The sequence below is a fragment of the Mizuhopecten yessoensis genome, unplaced genomic scaffold, assembly GCF_002113885.1.
Source record: "Mizuhopecten yessoensis strain PY_sf001 unplaced genomic scaffold, ASM211388v2 scaffold3819, whole genome shotgun sequence".
Lineage (NCBI taxonomy): Eukaryota > Metazoa > Mollusca > Bivalvia > Pectinida > Pectinidae > Mizuhopecten > Mizuhopecten yessoensis.
Window position 1 is genome coordinate 1,088,504 of NW_018405235.1, and position 20,951 is coordinate 1,109,454.

The following is a 20,951-nucleotide window of genomic DNA, read 5'->3' on the forward strand; positions in this document are numbered from 1 at the left end:
TGTGTGTGTGTGTGTGTGTGTGTGTGTGTGTGTGTGTGTGTGTGTGTGTGTGTGTGTGTGTGTGACGTTTCGTTGTCTTGTACATGTGTTCGTGTGTGTGTGTTTGTGTGTGTGTGACGTTTGGATGTCTAGTACATATGTGTGTGTGACATTTCGATGTCTAGTACATATGTTTGTGTGCGTGACGTTTCGATGTCTAGTACATGTGTGTGTGTGTGACGTTTCGATGTCTAGTATATGTGTGTGTGGCGTTTCGATGTCTAGTACATATGTGTGTGACGTTTCGATGTCTAGTACATATTCGTGTGTGACATTTCGATGTCTAGTACATATGTGTGTGTATGTGTGACGCTTCGATGTCTAATACATGTGTGTGTGTATGTGTGACGCTTCGATGTCTAATACATATGTGTGTGTGCCGTTTCGATGTCTAGTACATATGTGTGTGTGTGGGACGTTTCGATGTCTAGTACATATGTGTGTGTGTGACGTTTCGATTGATGTGAAGTAGGATGGAGTACAATAACGGAAAGACGCCAAAAGCAGCAACTTATTCAATTTCATAAAATGGTACTTAATATAACTCCTGAATATCTATCCATCCTTATCCCACCCCAAATAGCAGATACCAATAGCATAGTACTCGACAATTAAATAATCTAACATATTATGCAAAGCAAGCGTTTTAACTGAAAATATATGATAATCAACGCATATGTACTTATCTTAATTTATATATTCAGATGTGTTAACAGTGCGAGTGAGCGCAATAGGTATGAAAACCATAGTATGAACAAGTTTCTCACTTTGTTTGTGTTAAGGCGTACCTCACTCCGAGGCGTCATTTCCTACTTGAGTATCACTGCTATTCACATTTTGTTTGTGTTTAGGCGTACCTCACTCCGAGGCGTCATTTCCTACTTGAGTATCACTGCTATTGACATTGTGTTTGTGTTTAGGCGTACCTCACTCCGAGGCGTCATTTCCTACTTGAGTATCACTGCTATTCACATTGTGTTTGTGTTTAGGCGTACCTCACTCCGAGGCGTCATTTCCTACTTGAGTATCACTGCTATTCACATTCATCGATTATTGTTACATTGTTTACATGTCCCCTTTACATGTCTGCCATTCTACGAAATTATTTTATGTATATGCATTAGAAATTAATTATTTCAATATGATTTAATGATTACTATATCTGCTGTCAGTATCGTATAGTATAAGTACTTAGTACTTGTTTCCGAATCGATATTGAAAATATAATGTATTGTATATTACCAGAAATAAATGCAGTTTAAACTAAAAGATTTGAGATTTGTTATTGAAAATATGTCTTCGAGTTGGTTGAAGATCAATGCAATCTTATAACAAGTGTTTTACTGAAATGTTCATGAAATGTTATGCATTGAGATTGGTCTTCGCACTTCAACAGAAAAGAATGGGTAATGTACGAAGACCTTTCCGAAGACGGGCAATTGGGCAAAGACAACCTTGTTTCCGCGGCTTCTGTGTGTGCTGTATGAACAAAAACGCTAAATATCTATCCAGTTAGTAATCTTCAGTTAGTTTTTAAGGATATATTAGAAATAAAGTTGATTTTACCTCGTAGTATGGATAATAACTTACCAGCAACGTATAGACCATTACGATAGCCATCAGACCGACTATGGACATCCACATCGGAATCCCCGCCACTGGAGAACAAAAGAAATCCTGTCAATTATAGTGAACGAATAGTAAAATTGTTTTCGCCATTTAATAATAACACCTGGTATGCTTTGAACTGATACTTTTTGATCGTGATAAATTCGTTCGCTCCCTTGATGGAGAAACTGCTACAAACATTTTCTATATACGGAATTACATGATATTTGATAGTGTGTCGGAGTTACTCTCACATAGAAAGTTTGCAATACGTTGAAGAAGCCATGGATAGGGGTTTTGTTGAGGGGGATTCAAGTTACAGCTGATTGTGAGGTTTACCGTCAACAGCCAACAGTACATGAAGACGGGTTTCAAGGGATCATCGCCGTAAAGAAAGAGTAGAGAAGCGGCAAAAGAATATCAAACCCAAGTGTTGCAATGGGGTTGGCAGATTAGTGTTTTGTTTCTGCTATGTCCTCATTGCAGAAGACACCAAAGACCCGCCCTTCCCTACTCCCACGAATCGACTAGCCCACCAGAACTCCAACCCCGGTTCTGAAGGGACAGAGCAGGCCAATTATTTCCCCGAACCTGCAAGGGGTTTCAAATAGATGGGTCCAACCTTACCTGCTTTGAGCGTGACTGCCGGAACAAATAGCACACTTCCCATGTAGTTGAGCTGTTTACAAAATAGACAATACATTATTGATTACTTAAAGTTTTCCAATGTCGTGCGAGCCTAAATCTAAAACCAATGATGAAAAATGAAATAATGGAGAGCGCGTTATTGTTATATTTATCTATGCAATACAATACAATTACAAGAACTATTTGGATATATTTGAAACCTTGAAATGTTTTACATACCATGGAACATATTCCCAGAACGGTTGCAAACATCCTTATCCCGTGTGATTTGTACCGTAGCTCCAAATACTGAGATAGAATTTGTGTATCCATTAGTACAAACAGATAGGTTATATCACATAATTATGTACTATGTCAAGGTATGACAGTACTTTTGCGCAAATTTGCCGGGCTATTTATAAGTTGTAAAACTTGTGAATAATCCAATAGGATTATGGCAAAACAACCGCATGGTTTCCCCGCGGTTTCTTACACTACATACGGGTTCTTGTGTGACGTTACTGTCGGCTGCATAGAGAACAGTGAAAGGTGATTTTAGCCAGGCAGGTGGTGTGGAGAATGCACCGTACGGGTGAGTGTTGACATTTTAAATTATGATTATATGAGTGCGAATATCATATCGGTCTATAAAGTTAGATATTCTGCTTATACAACTATTCATCACTCTTTTGATGTATTATTACAGGACGGAAGGTTTCTGTGACGATCAAATGTTTTATGTAAAAATGTGATATAATCATATCATATTTTTTTTTATTTAAATATATAAAAATGATGGTTCAAGATGAAAAACTATAAACAGCACAGAAGTCCATTCTGATAGCAAATAGGATAGCACAACAAATACTTTTTTAATCGTTACGTTTCACCAGTTCATGTTTTCACATGATGTTGACTTAGAATGTATGATCATGCAACAACTTTTGTCTATAAATAATTAATTTTCGATTTCAGATAGAACCGGAATACGCATTGAAAACGGGAAAATCATTTGTTTACGTTGTAAAAATGGCGCGTGCTACCGATAACTACGGCTTCTATTTCGGACAAAAGAAACTGATTAAAGCAAAGTTATCTCAACATAAAAAGGGTCCATTTATAAGTATACTTCAATATCTGTAAAGTATTAAAAACATAGTAATCAAGTATCTCAACACGTTCCATATCCGACACATATTATGCATGGTCGGCAGGCGCAGTGGATAGGGCACTTGCCTTTTACCAAGGCGACCAGGGTTCGACTCTCCGATCGGACGTAAAAATTCAATAATCGTTCGCCTCGTTGTGCGCTTCTCTCCGCACAAATGTGCGATTGTGAATAATCCAATAGGATTATGGCAAAAAAAGCGCATGGTTTCCTCGCGGTTTCTTACACTACATACGGGTTCTTGTGTGACGTTACTGTCGGCTGCATAGAGAACAGTGAAAGGTGATTTTAGCCAGGCAGGTGGTGTGGAGAATGCACCGTACGGGTGAGTGTTGACATTTTAAATTATGATTATATGAGTGCGAATATCATATCGGTCTATAAAGTTAGATATTCTGCTTATACAACTATTCATCACTCTTTTGATGTATTATTACAGGACGGAAGGTTTCTGTGACGATCAAATGTTTTATGTAAAAATGTGATATAATCATATCATAAAAAATGATAAAAAGAGAATGCTAGGTTTGTTGATGACAAAGACTAGGAGAGACGGAAAACCGAATGAAATGTTAACATCCTAGATAAAGAGCATCGGTGTACTACTATATTGCTCATATATATATATTGTCTTTTGAAATATTATACATATTGATTACTAAACATGTATCCGATCTATTGTGTATTTTCCCTTACATATAATTAGGAGAAAGCAAGATATCATCAATCCTTCCCGTCTTTAACTAACTAAATGTGTTAAACCTTTAATGTCAGACTAGTGTAAATGGAGATATTGCATGACACTTGTTACGTCAGAATTAAATTAATTACACGTAGTTTTGCTTACCTCATATATGCTGGTGATCTCAAGCTTCTTAAGTGGTGGCACAAATATGTGCAGATTTATTAGGTCAGCAAAGAAGTGTCCCAAATTAGACAGGAACCACTGCATGCCATAGATATACACCTCTGACGGAACTCCCAACATCATGATTCCAGACTCGTATGAAACCATCAACGATATTGCAACCGGAAGTGCAGACATATTTCGACTACCTACTAAGTACTCCGCGGTGGTTCTGCGTTTTCCGCCTTTAAATGATTGGTACAATCCCACACCAAGAGTAGCACCAATGGTTAGCACCAACACAAAGTAATCCTCAGGTTTTAGGAAAGCCATTTTACGACTCTGCTTTGAAATTTCCAAATGATAGGGTCTGTCACCTGAAATAAAAAACACACAATCAGAAAGAAAGCAACAAAATAAATGAAGCTGCTTTAAAACCACGAATTGTTGGCATTGCTATTTGAAGTGCCTTCACAATTTAGTTACCGTTCGCCCACTATTTGCTTTGTTTTGGTTAAAGGGACATCACGGTGAAGTATATTTTTTTTTTGCTTTTTTTGAAATACTGCATGAATATATCAAGTGAGTCTCCTAATGGAAAATAACGATCTTTCGGATTCCTTATTCTGTCTGGTCAGACAGTTTGTCCTGCAGTTGTTCGCGTCACTTCTAATAATGCATGCGCACAACACGCCATTTCAGTGTAAACAACATGACTTGCCGTGGGAAGTGTCAGCGAGTGAAAACCGTTACTACGTCAGCTTCGAAGCGAAAGGTTGCCAAATGGTCAAAAGTTTGTTCAAGGATTACGTTACGGAAGCATTATTACAGGTGGTAAGTATTCAAAGGAAAAAATGACTGCCCTAGCATTTAGTACGGTGCATGCATTCTTCCGGATGGCCGGTATAAAGCTGAAATGGAATCGACAGAAATGCTGTTTATGTTATAAATGAATACTAATAAATTTTAACCTCGCTAGTATCTATGTCAAAGTTGGAACACTAATGAACATATATTATTATGTTAATAGGCATGTATAGGAGAGAGTCTACTTGCGTTTCTATATACATTAGTTTATGCGGTTAGTTTGATTTTGCAATGGAGCCCCCCAAGGGGTGATGTTGTAAAGTACCTCTGTCGGTTGAAAACGGGAAAAGCATTTATTTACGTTGTAAAAATGGCGCGTGTTACCGATAACTACGGCTTCTATTTCGGACAAAGAAACTGATTAATGCAAAGTTATCTCAACATAANAAAGGGCCCCCCCCCCCCCCCCCCCTGCTAACATCCGGGCCAACAAGAGTGATTAATATAAGTAAAAATACCATGTTTCATTATTGTTGTAAAATAAATAAAATGTATATGTACATGTACACGTAGGGGTTTTGTTAGAAATGTTCACTGTGTGTGATGGCTAATATGACTCACTAAGTGTAAAAGTATGAAGACAATGAAAGTGGGAAGAGAGTATAAATGAATATTATTATTTTTGTCTTGGTTAGGAGGGGTCTACGAGCCCATAGACCCCGTCTGGACTTTATAGACCCCGAGCCGAAGGCGAGGGGTCTATACAGACCAAAGGGATCAATGAGCACGCAGACCCACGAAACTACAGGCGGTATCAAAAAGAAACCTCGTTACAAGTATATTTGGTTGGTTTGGTTTTTATTTTTTTAACGTCGTATTAACAGTTTAAGATATGCATCCATGTGTGTTGTGTACACGTGCATGTGTTTATGTTGTTACAGTTGTGGGATCGCACAACGCACCAAAAATAGCGTGCGCACACCGTGCATACACCATGCACACACCGTCCGCACATGGTCCACACATGGCGCGAACAACTGTGCGATTCAACAATCGTTCGCCTCGTTGTGCGCCTCTCTCCGCCTAACTGTGCGATTCAACAATAGTTCGCCTCGTTGTGCACTTCTCTCCGCACAAAAGTGCTATTTGGTAGAATTAGTTGATCAATATAACGAAATGAAAAGAAATCCGGAGCTCTCGTATGGAATAAGGAACACTGTACATAGTAATTGCTTATCGACTGTCAAGATTGGGTTAAGCTCCCAGGTAACAGAACAATCAAGTAACATTTTGATGATCGATCGGAGTTTTTCCTGTCCTGTGCCTTACAAAGAGAGCTTGTATGTGATACCGTATGACCATTATGAAAACATAACTGGACGTTAGGTATTTGTTATTTGCATTCGTTTTGGTCTTTATCCTCCCTTCACACCTGGATGCTCCTGTGGGGAAAACTACGGCCCAGGTACAGGTACAAAATGTTTACCTGTATACGTGACCGTGTCAATAGATGTATGTGTTATTTTACATGTGTCGATTTTCGGTCGTTTAAAAATCACCGAAAACATCATTTTGAATTTAATAAAAAAGAAAATAGATAGAAAGATCAGCTTATATATGTAGATAGAATACAGAAATATACTTAAAAGCAAGTTTATATGTTTAAACACGGGGCCGTATTCATTGATAAGTCATTTCTCAATTAACACCAACCAAGATTGTCATCGCACAACGTTCGTCCATCGTCGGCACAAATGTGCTCAAGCAATAATCGTCCAGATTGCAATCGTTCGCCATCGTGCATACATCGTACACAGGTCGTGCGCTCACCGCACATCGCTTAACGTTGTGCGATTCCACAACTATATAAGTAGAATTAACCATTACTCTTAGTGTCACATTCTTTGTGGCCTATCAGCACATGAGAGGTATTAGGGCACATCAAACGTCGAGAGACCTTTTTAAAAGAAATGACATCAAACAAACGCAAAGGAAAAGAAAAACGTCAAATTGAAAATAGTGGTTACACTTACTTTTTTAAAGAGACCAACAGTTTTCAGGTAGTTTATAATTATAGATATGTACTGCCGAAAAGAAGTAGCATGAAGGTGAGATAATAAATACAGAGATCCAAAGATCTGCATCGGGGGCAAGCAGGATAGATATTGATCCATTTATCGTGGACATCAGATGGTGTCGCAGGACATATGTTATATATTCAAGAAGGATTAACATTATATTCACTGAATAAAACCACTGAATCATACATACCGAAAATTAGTTTGGTTATTAAATCCCAAGCAGTATTCTGTTAAGGTGTGAAGAAAAACTGCATACAGCATGCTACGCAAGGCGTTTAATAATGTACATGATGATGGTCACGTGTGCGTACATCCCTATACAAAACAACAGCTGTTCAGACGTCAGATGCAAGTTAGTATCGCAGATCTATTTACATACTTATAAATGTATATACTTTCTAGCATGGTTTGGTTTGGTTTGGTTTATTAGTGTTTAACGTCCTATCAACAGGTATGGTCATTTAAGGACGGCCTCTCCTGTGTGCAGATATCGTTGTTTTATGCATTAACGATTTCTTTAACACGCTTATCTGCTTTAGGTTTCATCACTAAGTAAGTGGTTGGTGTTGATTAAGCAACAGACAACGCGATTCACATTTGCATTTTGGGCTGAGGGAGAAAACGAACTAAGATGTATTTTAATTTTGATAATTATATTTTGAAATTTTCCTTCTCATTGAAACTCGTAGAATTTTTCTGCACGGAGTTATGACTCTTTATTCAATTGCCGAAACAGTGTATGCTCGATAGCTCTAGTAGTTTTCAACGGATTATCTTCAATAGGAAGGTTCATTATCATGATAGCTCGGACACCATTGTCCAAATGTTACTCCTTGCGATAACTCGGATCTGATGACGACTTAAGGGTGCTGCCCCAATACAATACTATGCCGAGGGCTCTCAGCACAGTACTCAATTCAGTCACATTATAAAATGACACCGAGAACATTGAAGGTACATGTAATATTTGGACGAATGATAATGCAGACATGCAATTAAATGTTGTGTCAAAGTCCGATGCTTCTAAGTTTTGGTTGGTTGTCTTGGGTTTAACGTCCTATCAACAGCTAAGGTCATTTTAGGATATAACTCCACGTGTTTTGTGTATGCGTGTATGTGTGCCGGAGACAGGGTATGTTGGTGCATATGCCTACTTGTGATAGCGCCGATCGTATGCCGGTTAATAGCGCTATCTCACTGAAATAACATGCAGGAACAACCAGCATAGCACTCCTTCTGGTCACATTATACTGCAAACGGGTGAACTAGTTGTTGCCATTACCAAAAATGCTGAACGTTTAACAGGGAACACAACTACCATTATCTAAAGCCTGTTGACAAAACCTATACCCTTCCACACCTGGGTGAAATTTCAAAATCAAAATCAAATATGTAGTGTAGGCAGGCAAGGCATATGGAAAAAAATAATTTAAAAAAAATAGGTACAAGGAAACATACATAATACAAATGTTGCAATGGGTACCGCAGATTTATTTTGGTCGCTTTTGTGACCCAAATAGAGGGTACAAAAGCAGATCCCCAATTCTGCAGGTAAGGCGTAAGAATCGTACCTGTTGCCATTGCATGATCGTAAGAGGCGACTAAATTTGGGATCTCATCTTTTCTTTCTAAACAACTTTCTTTCTTCCTAATGTCTCCCTTGGCAATGCCTCACTTTTGGCCTTTAGTTGAGCATTCGCCCCTGTGAGGAAGGCTTTGGGTTCTATCCCCTGGCAGAGACATACCAGAGTCTGCAAAAATGGTAGTTTATACTTCTGCTTAACGCTCAGAAATTTAGGAGTGGGACGACTGGTACGCCCGTTTTCAGTATAATGTGACCAGGTGGGGTGTCCTGCAGGGTGTCTTCGACAGTATGTTTCAGTGAGGTAGCACTATAAAGTCGGCATCAGTTTCGCGCTATCACAAGGAGACAATCACTAACATATCGCAGCCTCCCAAAATACACACACATACACTACACGCATGCATCTTTGCACACAGGGGAGGCCGTCCTTAAATGACCATAGCTGTTGATAGGTCGTTAAACAATACTAAACTAAACTATTATTTTCTCGATTCTCGGCCAGCAGAGGTTGGAACTAGGAGAATGATATATACAAATTGAGGGACTGACCACCGGGGTCTGAGGGGCGGTACCAAACACTTAATACATATGCTGCACTCATATCAACATTTGGAATCTTAGAATTCTATAAGTACTGTATAGTTATTCATACTGGATTTTGAAAATATTTTTTTCTTGCAGGTTCGCTTTACAATTGTCTCTCACTGTTCTTGGTAATACTAAATTATTTTCTGAGCCATAATCTATCTTTTAATCTGATAAATAATTTCTTGCTATTAACGGATTTTAGTTTACTTATGTAATTGTTTCTGTTCTTTTGCATCATTCGATTTGCGCTTATCAATTTATAAACTTTATCAGAATTTCCGACGGGCGAATGTTGCTAAAAGCTATGAACTTTTCAGTACTCTCACTTAAATATCACGTTAATTCTTGGCGCGTGATACTGCTCGGTGCGGTTTATGACATCGTGCCGGTGGCCAATTTCAATCGAGGCTAAGTCATAAAAACGTTTTGATATAAAAGTGTTTGCATATACATATATTCACAAAGGCATATCTTATAATGACAGATGCATATGATATAATCATATCTTTTATACAATATGTTATGGATATAAGCCGAAAACTGTATAATAAGTGAGAAAGAACAGGTGGCGAGGCTCGTTAGGGCCTAGACCTGGACTCATATGCATAAAGATTATAGTATATGCTTCAGTACACTTTTAACCTGCTTAATTAAGCAAGTTGTTTACTTTCCGTTCCATAAGAATTCTAAGCATCATGCTTAGTTGTTCTTTGTAAGACAGATCGCAATTAACTTTCTTAAAATGCTCGTTGTCAATGACGCGTGATACTAATTACCGCGAAGTTGTGTTTGCGAACAAAAGCACGTGGGAAAGATCGTGTTCGATCGTCTGCTTCCAGTCGCTGTTAACATTGCCTCAGGGACGCCAAGCAAGAAAAGGAAACCAAACTGGACGGCAGGCCTGTATGTAACAAAATTGGTGATTGGTCCATGTTTGGAGCTGGGGTGGCGACCAAGGAGAAGCGGGAGACGTGGAGGCAGATTGCCAACGCCATCAATGCTTCCTCCACAATCAGCCGGTCGGTAGAAAAAGTTGAAATGAAATGGCACAATCTCCAAATGAAGGGGAATTCAGCTGTCAGACCACAGGTAATTGATGACAGGTAATTAATTATATTAGCCATGCAGTCATTTGTAAACACTGAACAATAACAAGTCTACTGTAACTCGTGTTCGTTAACTTTAGAACACTTCTACTCAGTCATTTCACATTTCTTTAAGGTACTGATCTGCAGTATTCCGTACGTTAAGGTAGCATACACACACCTGTACAAAATCAAACATAGTTTGTCAACGTCTGCCTTATAAATAGCCCTTGATCATGTGACAAATGGTCATGTGTCATCAATCCGTACAACATGGCGGCGTTGCGCCACATCAGATGACTTCGCCAGAATAACACCTTATTTGTCATATGTATGTTTGTAAGGGGCGTAAGCAACGACAACTTTGGGTAGAGTGTATATGTAATCGGTAAATACGGTGTTGCATGAACATTAGCACAGACTTCTATCAATTCTACATCACCTCCCCTCTTCCCCTCCCCTCATTCACCCCCTTACACGAACACATGTATGCACTGTCAACTATTTTGTATGATTTGCTGTTAACGAGACCATTCTTTCTGTATTTACTTAAGTATCAATTAATAATATTTGATTTGTATTTTGACTACACTGTACATTTTTGTAACTCTTCAATTTGGAGGAAATAAAGAAATAATAATGAGCACTGTGTTTGCAGTGTCATTAAGCCATCACATAAATTACGTAACGTGTGTAATATCACCCCGGAAATGACGTCACATTCGAAATGAAACAATCAATGTGACGTCATGTCACTGTGAAGCGGACGCAAATTTCATCGTTTCAGAGGCGGCCAAGTGCAAAATATTCGTTTCATATCACAATTATACAGTTTACTTTGTATTAAATGATAACAAATTTGTCGTTCGTTTCCCTTCATATAAGAGGCTCACAAACATGAAAAATCCAAAACTTGTATAATAAATCTAAAATGAAGGGTGACTTATGACAGACCCTCTCTCTCTCTATATATATATTTAAGGAATGACCATGATTTTGTTTTGGTATATACGGTATATTCCGTATATACCATAACAAAATATTGGGCATTCTTTATAGTTTAATTTAAAAAACGTAGACAAACATGTTGTAAATGCACAGTTAAAGATTTATTTAATTTTTACGTAAACTAAACAATTGCGCAAAAAAAAAAGCTGCGTTGTAATCTTGCATTCTGAAGTGTAAAAAGTAGTTCCGTCATCAGTTTTTTTTCGTTTTAGGTCTATACGATATATACCAAAAGTAATATTATGGGGGAGATAGGCAAAATTAAATTATATATCGCTATCTTCATTGATGTTCTTATCACACTGCTAATTTCAGATAATTCATTGGTAAAAATGTAATAATGCTTTGATTGTTTTGTTCTATTTTATGTTGATAATTCATCTTTACTTATGAATTGGGATAGAAACATATACAGATGTTTCCAAATATTACAATGCACATGTCTGTATCTGAATTACTTAAAAATATACATGTAATTGAAAAAAAATCAAATTGTAGGAGTACTTGTATTTTAAATTAATGATATTGTCACGATCACATGTAATTATTATATGTTATATCATGTGTTGTGGTGTTATTGGTTATGTTTAATATTGTATGTGTAACACGTGGGTGCTAAGCTCAGGTAAGTACACTAGAGAACGGAAGTGCACGTGCCGGGGGTGAGGATTCGTCACACAGGTAACATACGCGAGACGTGTACATGTTGTAATGGCGATGTGCTAAACATTACCTGTGTCAGACACATTCCATGGATTCAGGCACAGAATACAGACTGTGGTGAGTAATTGATATAATACTCTTACTCTTACTTCACTAATTTGTATCTTGGAGTGTCTCTGATCCCCGTAAATGCATTTCTAGTGTATACCTTGACGTGCGGTCCACTCATGCGTAGCGATAGGGCAGGTGTAGTATAGGTGTATATGGATTGTTTACATCATGCTAATATGTTTGTATTTCGATGTTTATATTGATATAGTTATATCAGAATGTAATGTATAATGCATATTGTTTATAATAGTCTGATACAATATGTACGATGAGTTTAATTGTCCATATAAATGTCATTCTGACCAGTCAGTATTGTCCATGTGAAAAAGTACGGCAGCCTTGAGTCGCCATATTTGAATTGAATATTTAATCATGTTTTATGATATAAATGGACCGACACGTTGTAGAACTGTTAATATAGATGAATATTGTGTAGAATATATATATATATAATATGTGTCAGGACTATTTATTGCATTGGGCTAATTTTCAAGTAGGATGTTATTGTATGAACGTTGTATGAAGAGAAGGTGGGAAAATATATTGTATCTATTTTATTTATATTAAAGCTTTCCATGACGGATTGATATTCCTGCACCTATCAGGACCCTGTCTGCATAGACGACTTGGGCTTCAGGACCAATTTTGATATGAGGTTAGCCACAGGAGGGATTTTGTGGACTGTACGGAAGGGTCAGGGTGCCAGAAACGTTAATCAGTGTGTCGACCGACAGGAACAACCAGCTCTGAGTGGGGACTAGCGGACTAGTCAAGTCACATGTTGGTGCCCTGACAACTGGGACAACGCTATTAAAGTCTAGTTACCTGCGGGTAACTTACGGAAACACTGTGTGTTTACCTACGTCGTGGCAGACGTAGCTTCTCGGGACCTGAACTGTGCTGCGGTACAGAACTGTTCCGGGTGATCTGTGCTGCGGTACAGTAGTGTTGTGGGTGATCTGTTCGGGTAGAACAGATGGTGTGCTGTCGACCAGACGTTGATTTATGGAACATTGTTTTTGAGGACACTTTACTTTAGAAGACTGTGGTCCTGATGAACTGTACTATTATGATTAGAGGGTGCATGGGTTGAGAGTGAGTGTGATAGTGAGTACTAGTGAATTTGCATTTAATAAATTGTATATATTTTCATGATCTTTCTTTGTGTTGCTCTTTACATCCAAATTCCTTAAACCGGCGCTTGTCCGACGTTACAAATGGTGGCAGCGGTGGGATAGCCGACGTTACGGTATTTGGATTTAAAAGCACAATTATTACACTAATTGAGTAACGTATAAATATGTTTTTGTTATGATTATGCTAGATAGGCATTTCCTGGGGGGGACATTCTACCTATTTTCTACTGTATTCTGTTAATGTTAGGTAGCCAAACACCTTTGACTTGACAGGAGGAGATAACTGCAAGGTAAGTTAACTGTCGATCCAGTAATATTTGACCAGCGGTCCAGATGCACTGTGATGCTAGAGGGAAGTTGGGGTAAGTACTATCTGTTGTTGTTGTTGTTGTTTTGTCTTCGTTGTATTTGTGGCATTGTTTTATCCTGTAATGTAAATATGACGACACTTAACGAGATAATCGCGGCTGGGAAGGAGCTTGGTTACACGGGAGATGAGCTACGGCAGTTTTTGAAGGAAACACAGGACCGAGCTAGAGATGAGCGGGAGATGGAGAGGAAGATGAGGAAGGCTGAGGTGGAAGCTGACCAAGCAGAAAGAGACAAGGAGAGGTTGCTGAAGGTGGAGACAGAGAAGAAAGCCATGATGATTGAGCAAGCTAAAATAGAAGCTGAACGAGAAGCCAGAGCGGATGAAAGAGCAGAGATGGAACATAAGCGGAAGCTGGAACTACACCAGGCAGGCATTTTAGATGTTACCAGTGACACCTCTAGAGTCTCAATGAATACACCGAGGGGTCCGAAACTGCCAGCCTTTGACGAGGGTAAAGATAGTATGGACGCATATATTCAGCGCTTTGAAGTGTATGCCACAGCTCAGAGATGGAACAGGGACCAATGGGGAACCAACTTAAGTGCCTTATTGAAAGGAAAAGCATTGGAAGTGTTTTCCCGGTTACCTGTGTCACAAGCTTTGAACTTTGACTACTTGAAGAAGGCCTTATTGCTACGGTTTGAGAAGACTGAGACTGGGTTCCGGAAGAGTTTCCGAAGTACTAGACCGGAAGGAGGTGAGACCTTTGCTCAATTTGTTATTCGGCTTGAGAGTTATCTGGAGAGATGGACGGAAATGGCTGGGGCTGAGAAAACGTATGAAGGCCTAAAGGATATTATGATGAAAGACCAGTTTATTTGTGGATGTAGTCAGGACTTGTCGTTATTTCTGAAGGAGAGATCCCCTGCGTCTGTTAAAGATATGGCGAAAATTGCTGATCAGTATGCGGAGGCCAGAGGGGCAACAGCTCAGTCCTTATCGTCAAAGACAGCAAAGGTTGGTGGTAGTAAATCAGCTGGAAGTAGTATGACCGAGTCAACGCCAGGGAAGAAATCCTTCGGATCTACAACCGACAAGCGATGCTATTCTTGTGGGAAACTGGGCCATCTTTCTTTTGAATGCCGGAGCAAAAAATCCTCAAATAAAGTGGCGACAATTATTTAGGGCAACAAAGCAGAAGGCAAGCAGCAGCATCCCAGAGATAGCAAGAGGAAAGGTGTCGAAAGGAAAAAGAAAGATAAAGAAGAACAGAGAAGAGTGAAGGATAATCCCAGACTTAGTGTTTCATGTAATATGAGGATTCCAGATTCACCAGAGATGCCAGTAATGACAGGACGTATTGGGGTACGACTAGTTACGGTATTGAGGGACACCGGCTGCAGTGGCGTCGTAGTGAGGCGAAGTTTAGTGGATCCTAAACAGATGACGAAGCGGATAAAGACTTGTACTCTAGCAGATGGTTCGAAGTTGGAAGTACCAATTGCGCAGTTAGAGGTTGATACACCGTATTTGCGAGGCACTACTGAAGCTTGGGTACTCGACACACCGTTGTATGACCTGATAGTTGGTAACGTTGCGGGAGCTCAACCACCTGATCAACCTGATGAGANTGGTAAGGAAAAAGGACGGTTCCAACAGGTTCTGTATTGATTTTCGTGCACTCAATCGTGTGACTATATTTGACGCGGAACCAATGCCCAACACTGAGGACATCTTTGCGCGACTAGGAAGTGCCAGATACTTCTCAAAGTTAGACCTTAGTAAAGGTTATTGGCAAGTTCCATTGGCAGCTACAGCAAAGGAGATGACCGCTTTTACAACCCCAAAAGGGTTGTACCAATTTAGGGTGATGCCATTTGGACTAGTCAATGCGACGGCAACATCCAGTCGCCTTATGAGAAAACTGCTTCATGGAATGGAACATCTGGATAACTTCATTGATGACATCGTTATCTACAACGTTACATGGGTAGAACACATGGAAGTTCTAGGTGAGCTATTTTCTCGATTGAGGAACGCTGGACTAACTGCGAGACCGAACAAGTGTTCGATAGGCTTTGGAAGTCTGTCGTGTCTGGGACATATTGTGGGAGCAAGGAGACTTCAACTGGAAGAAGACAAAGTGGACGCGATAGCTAACGCACCGAGGCCAGAAACCAAGACGCAAGTAAGATCATTTCTGGGTTTGGCTGGCTTTTATGGTCGTTTCATCCCTAACTTTGCCGCAATTGCAGTTCCGCTTACAGACCTGACCAAGAAGGGTACACCGCATAAAGTGGTATGGCAGGAAAACCATGAACGGGCTTACAATACGTTGAAGAGGCTACTTACAGCGAAACCAGTACTGAAGCTTCCGGATCTGGAACAGGATTTCATCCTGCGAACAGATGCATCCGACACCGGACTTGGTGCGGTGCTGTTGCAACAAGAAGAGGGCCAGAAGATGCCAATCGCATATGCCAGTCGAAAACTTCTTCCTCGTGAGAAGAACTATGCGGTTATAGAAAAAGAATGCCTGGCGATAGTATGGGGAATACAGAAATTTGAGGCGTACATTTACGGAAAGGAATTTCTCCTCGAGACTGATCACCAGCCACTGACCTACTTGGGCAAGGCAAAGACAGCGAACGCACGACTGATGCGATGGGCGCTATTATTGCAGCCTTTCCGATACAAAATTCGCGCCATCAAGGGATCAGACAACGTGGGAGCCGATTATTTGAGCAGAATATAGGGATTACATGCTCAGTGATGATGTAGAAAAAGTGTAACCACTTTTTTTCGGAACCCGGGGAAAATGTCACGATCGCATGTAATTATTATATGTTATATCATGTGTTGTGGTGTTATTGGTTATGTTTAATATTGTATGTGTAACACGTGGGTGCTAAGCTCAGGTAAGTACACTAGAGAACGGAAGTGCACGTGCCGGGGGTGAGGATTCGTCACACAGGTAACATACGCGAGACGTGTACATGTTGTAATGGCGATGTGCTAAACATTACCTGTGTCAGACACATTCCATGGATTCAGGCACAGAATACAGACTGTGGTGAGTAATTGATATAATACTCTTACTCTTACTTCACTAATTTGTATCTTGGAGTGTCTCTGATCCCCGTAAATGCATTTCTAGTGTATACCTTGACGTGCGGTCCACTCATGCGTAGCGATAGGGCAGGTGTAGTATAGGTGTATATGGATTGTTTACATCATGCTAATATGTTTGTATTTCGATGTTTATATTGATATAGTTATATCAGAATGTAATGTATAATGCATATTGTTTATAATAGTCTGATACAATATGTACGATGAGTTTAATTGTCCATATAAATGTCATTCTGACCAGTCAGTATTGTCCATGTGAAAAAGTACGGCAGCCTTGAGTCGCCATATTTGAATTGAATATTTAATCATGTTTTATGATATAAATGGACCGACACGTTGTAGAACTGTTAATATAGATGAATATTGTGTAGAATATATATATATATAATATGTGTCAGGACTATTTATTGCATTGGGCTAATTTTCAAGTAGGATGTTATTGTATGAACGTTGTATGAAGAGAAGGTGGGAAAATATATTGTATCTATTTTATTTGTTAAAGCTTTCCATGACGGATTGATATTCCTGCACCTATCAGGACCCTGTCTGCATAGACGACTTGGGCTTCAGGACCAATGTTGATATGAGGTCAGCCACAGGAGGGATTTTGTGGACTGTACGGAAGGGTCAGGGTGCCAGAAACGTTAATCATTGTGTCGACCGACAGGAGCAACCAGCTCTGAGTGGGGACTAGCGGACTAGTCAAGTCACATGTTGGTGTCCTGACAACTGGGACAACGCTATTAAAGTCTAGTTACCTGCGGGTAATTTACGGAAACACTGTGTGTTTACCTACGTCGTAGCAGACGTAGCTTCTCGGGACCTGAACTGTGCTGCGGTACAGAATTGTTTCGGGTGATCTGTGCTGCGGTACAGTATTGTTGTGGGTGATCTGTTCGGGTAGAACAGATGGTGTGCTGTCGACCAGACGTTGATTTATGGAACATTGTTTTTGAGGACACTTTACTTTAGAAGACTGTGTTCCTGATGAACTGTACTATTATGATTAGAGGGTGCATGGGTTGAGAGTGAGTGTGATAGTGAGTACTAGTGAATTTGCATTTAATAAATTGTATATATTTTCATGATCTTTCTTTGTGTTGCTCTTTACATCCAAATTCCTTAAACCGGCGCTTGTCCGACGTTACAGATATTGTATTTCACTCACTACAGAGAAAACAGGGTTGGCATCAATGTCAGTTTGACATATATGTCTAATTATAATTATTTATTTTCCAATGTGTTTTTTTTTTTATACATGTTATACATGAAACAAGGATGTACAGTACATACATATTAACACTCATACATACAGTCTATCAACTTCATCATCAGCATCATTAACTGACATATGAATTCAATAAAAAGTATATGTATTCAATTTCAGTTTCAATTTCAACTTTTTGTACATGTATCTAGACTAATGAAGCAAACCTTTTATACATATACAGTGTATTAATTATGTGTACTGATGATAGATGAGTTACTTCATATATTTCAGATTGAATATTTATCTTATGTCAAAATTTCTGTATTTTTGCGCTTTATAATAATATTTATTGCTTGTAGATCATCAGATCTGGACATTCCGCAGACCTCCGCCATTGGCTCCTGTGTAACTAGCACAACTGCAGCCTTGCCACCTCTTTATTCATCCATCTGTAGTGGTACCACATATCCAGATGAAAAAGCCATGAGGCAGGAGAAGCTGGCGCTGGAAAGTTGCAAAACAAACTTCTTAAGTTAAAGATCAAGAAGTTGAGTCAACTTGATTGATTCTTTTCCTGGCTATTTTTAACTTTGAATGAATATATGTATAGAAGTAAGTACTTCATCAGAAGTGAGTTGACACCGTGTGGTTTCTGTATGCCATACCGTCAACTGGGTCCTCAAAGACTGCATGTGTAGTATATATCATTAACATCATCATAATCACCATCAATATCATTATCTAGCTGTGGCATATTTAACAGCTTTGCAATGTTTTGAAGAATTCCGCGGGCAGTAATGACTTTGCCAACTCTATCTGGTCTCAGCCTGACCTCTCTACGTAGGATATGCTATGATCTTTCCAACTGCCCAATTCCTCTTTCAACAATACATCTGTTTGTCTTGTGAGCACTTAGAAAAAAAGATAGAAAAACATTTGACATAATGAATGTGACCTACAAATAGTGACCACTATAGACAGGTAGCTGTGCTACATAAAATTTAGAAATATTGCCATTAAAATATTTCCCTCAAGTTGAACATCATCATACCATATATATAGAAAGAAAATAGGTGCATTCAGCTTCAATTCATCATGTAAGGGCATGAAATGATCCTAATACATATGTGGGATGATCACCTTTATCTTATTTTAGATTTACAAACTTCTGAGATAAATTACAAAAAAATACAGCATAATTTTACCATATTGTTGTTATATAATGCCTTGAAACTTATTCTCAGATGATATCACTGCTCAGCATATAGGTGTACATTACATGTAGTAGGTATCAATGCCCCCCCCCCCCCCCCCCCCCCCTGTTTTTCTTAAATAACTTCCAATTAAATCTATATAGCTTCAATAAACTACGTTTAAGTAATTCAGTCGCTATTTTATCCATCTTTTCTGTTTTAATTTCTTAATAATGCAATTATCTTTGAGAGAAAAAATAGTCCAAATATATTTGGTTTAACATATATTGCTAACAATTATCTGCGAGGAAATATATGATAAAACATGTATTGCTTTGTTTTTCTTATTATCTATTTACATGTACTATTGTAATTTAAATGTATTGTCGATAAAATATTTTGAATTAGAATATGAAATTCTAACGTGCTATATATAGGGTCTACATATAAACTGTGCCAAAGGTCATGAACGTTAATACATGTGTATTAAACCTGATGCTGGTAAACGGGAAATACATACCCACACATAGTCACGTGGATTAATGTTGATTTCTATAAAACAAATATCGTAAGCTGGATACTAGGAGAAAAAAAGTTTTTTCTTTCTACAATTTCCCCATTTGCATCCCGTACGATCTTACAATTAGATTTAGTCCCCTTTATCGAAAAAAACCCACAACCGCTGGCCGAAAAACATAATTACTTCTGTCAGAAAAATATACAGAATAGGGGAAATTTACCTGTTGTACAGAGCCTGTCAATAGCCAGTTTTTACAGAGACAACCGCTGTCGCCAAGTAAAAGACATTTCACTGGTACCATTCTCGTTACAAAAATTCGGGCTAGGCCACTTTCACGAAGGATCCTTTCGTCATGTGATGACCCTGGCCATCTTGCAACTAGTTCCAGAATCCAATAACTTGCATCTTCAACTATCTGAACATTGATGGAGTGGAAATATTTCCTATTTACAAACTCGGGTTCGTAAATACTGGGACGTAAAATGCGGATGTGTGTACCGTCAATTGCTCCAACAACTGCAGGGAACCTAGAAAGTGCATACAAATCTGATTGATGTTTTCTGATCACATCAGCAGTAAGAGGAAAAGAAATAAATCTTTTGACATTGTTAGGACTGTTCAATGCATTATCATATGAATACAGGGTTATGCAGTGTCATAACGCCATCACATAAATTATGTTTATGTAACGTGTGCAATAGCAGTCCGGAAATGACGTCACAATCGAAAAGGAACAATCAACATTAAAATCAGCACCACAACATAGATGCATTTTCCCCGTAGCATAATATCGAAGTGCAATCATAACTTGCATATGTTGAGGTAAACTGTGATTTTACCCTGTTGCCGGTGAAATATCTTTCACCATATTGGTAATTAAAAGAATACTTTCCCTATCAAACTTGAAACGCTGGTAAAATTCTAAAGCATTGGATCAAACCGGTCTCGAGAATGTCTTTCCCGTCTTAATGCCCTTACAAACTGTTGAGGTGCATTATGTTGTCCAATAGCGGCAACCATTTTGCAAAGATAAGCAAGGAAAATAAGGGGCCAATTTTTACAATGAAAGCAACATTTTTCAGCCCTTTCTGAAAAGGGGGAAATAACACAAGAATTAGACTGTTGAATTTTGATTGTGTTGAATACAAAGGATATATACACCGCCGGTACAGTACTCTAGCTTTTGAATTGTACGGCGTAACTGTTGAATTTTGAATGTGTTGTAGTACT

General features: G+C 38.8%; 3 protein-coding genes across 3 annotated transcripts in view; 2 read left to right on the forward strand and 1 right to left on the reverse strand.

Moving 5' to 3' along the window:
• LOC110448094 (sodium-dependent multivitamin transporter-like) overlaps nucleotides 1–4,657 on the reverse strand; it is a 29,143-nt gene extending 24,486 nt beyond the window's left edge. Inside the window, exons 1-4 of the mRNA XM_021494148.1 lie at nucleotides 4,290–4,657; nucleotides 2,515–2,583; nucleotides 2,275–2,326; nucleotides 1,630–1,697 (exon numbers count right to left, since the gene is read on the reverse strand). Of these exons, the coding sequence (XP_021349823.1) occupies nucleotides 1,630–1,697; nucleotides 2,275–2,326; nucleotides 2,515–2,583; nucleotides 4,290–4,622 (522 nt within the window). The 5' untranslated portion in view covers nucleotides 4,623–4,657. The remainder of the gene's footprint in view (nucleotides 1–1,629; nucleotides 1,698–2,274; nucleotides 2,327–2,514; nucleotides 2,584–4,289) is intronic.
• A 344-nt stretch (nucleotides 4,658–5,001) lies between these two features.
• LOC110448069 lies at nucleotides 5,002–18,545 on the forward strand. Its single transcript, XM_021494102.1, has 4 exons — nucleotides 5,002–5,123; nucleotides 5,792–5,941; nucleotides 10,211–10,453; nucleotides 18,368–18,545. Exons 1-4 carry the CDS (start codon nucleotides 5,002–5,004, stop codon nucleotides 18,543–18,545), a joined length of 693 nt encoding a protein of 230 aa, XP_021349777.1.
• Nucleotides 11,990–15,290, forward strand: LOC110448095. Its single transcript, XM_021494149.1, has 2 exons — nucleotides 11,990–12,223; nucleotides 12,787–15,290. The coding sequence occupies exon 2, from the start codon at nucleotides 13,697–13,699 to the stop codon at nucleotides 14,849–14,851; it is 1,155 nt and encodes a 384-aa protein (XP_021349824.1). The 5' UTR covers nucleotides 11,990–12,223; nucleotides 12,787–13,696; the 3' UTR covers nucleotides 14,852–15,290.
• Nucleotides 18,546–20,951: the final 2,406 nt, after the last annotated feature.

What these genes read in the sequence shown, in the direction of transcription:
- LOC110448069 (XM_021494102.1), top strand. Translation starts at nt 5,002, where the DNA reads ATGACTTGCCGTGGGAAGTGTCAGCGAGTGAAAACCGTTACTACGTCA. An exon ending in CGGAAGCATTATTACAGGTG is followed by an intron (nt 5,124 to 5,791) that starts GTAAGTATTCAA and finishes TGTCTTGGTTAG; the next exon opens with GAGGGGTCTACGAGCCCATA. An exon ending in CCTCGTTACAAGTATATTTG is followed by an intron (nt 5,942 to 10,210) that starts GTTGGTTTGGTT and finishes ACATTGCCTCAG; the next exon opens with GGACGCCAAGCAAGAAAAGG.
- LOC110448095 (XM_021494149.1), top strand. Translation starts at nt 13,697, where the DNA reads ATGCTAGAGGGAAGTTGGGGTAAGTACTATCTGTTGTTGTTGTTGTTG.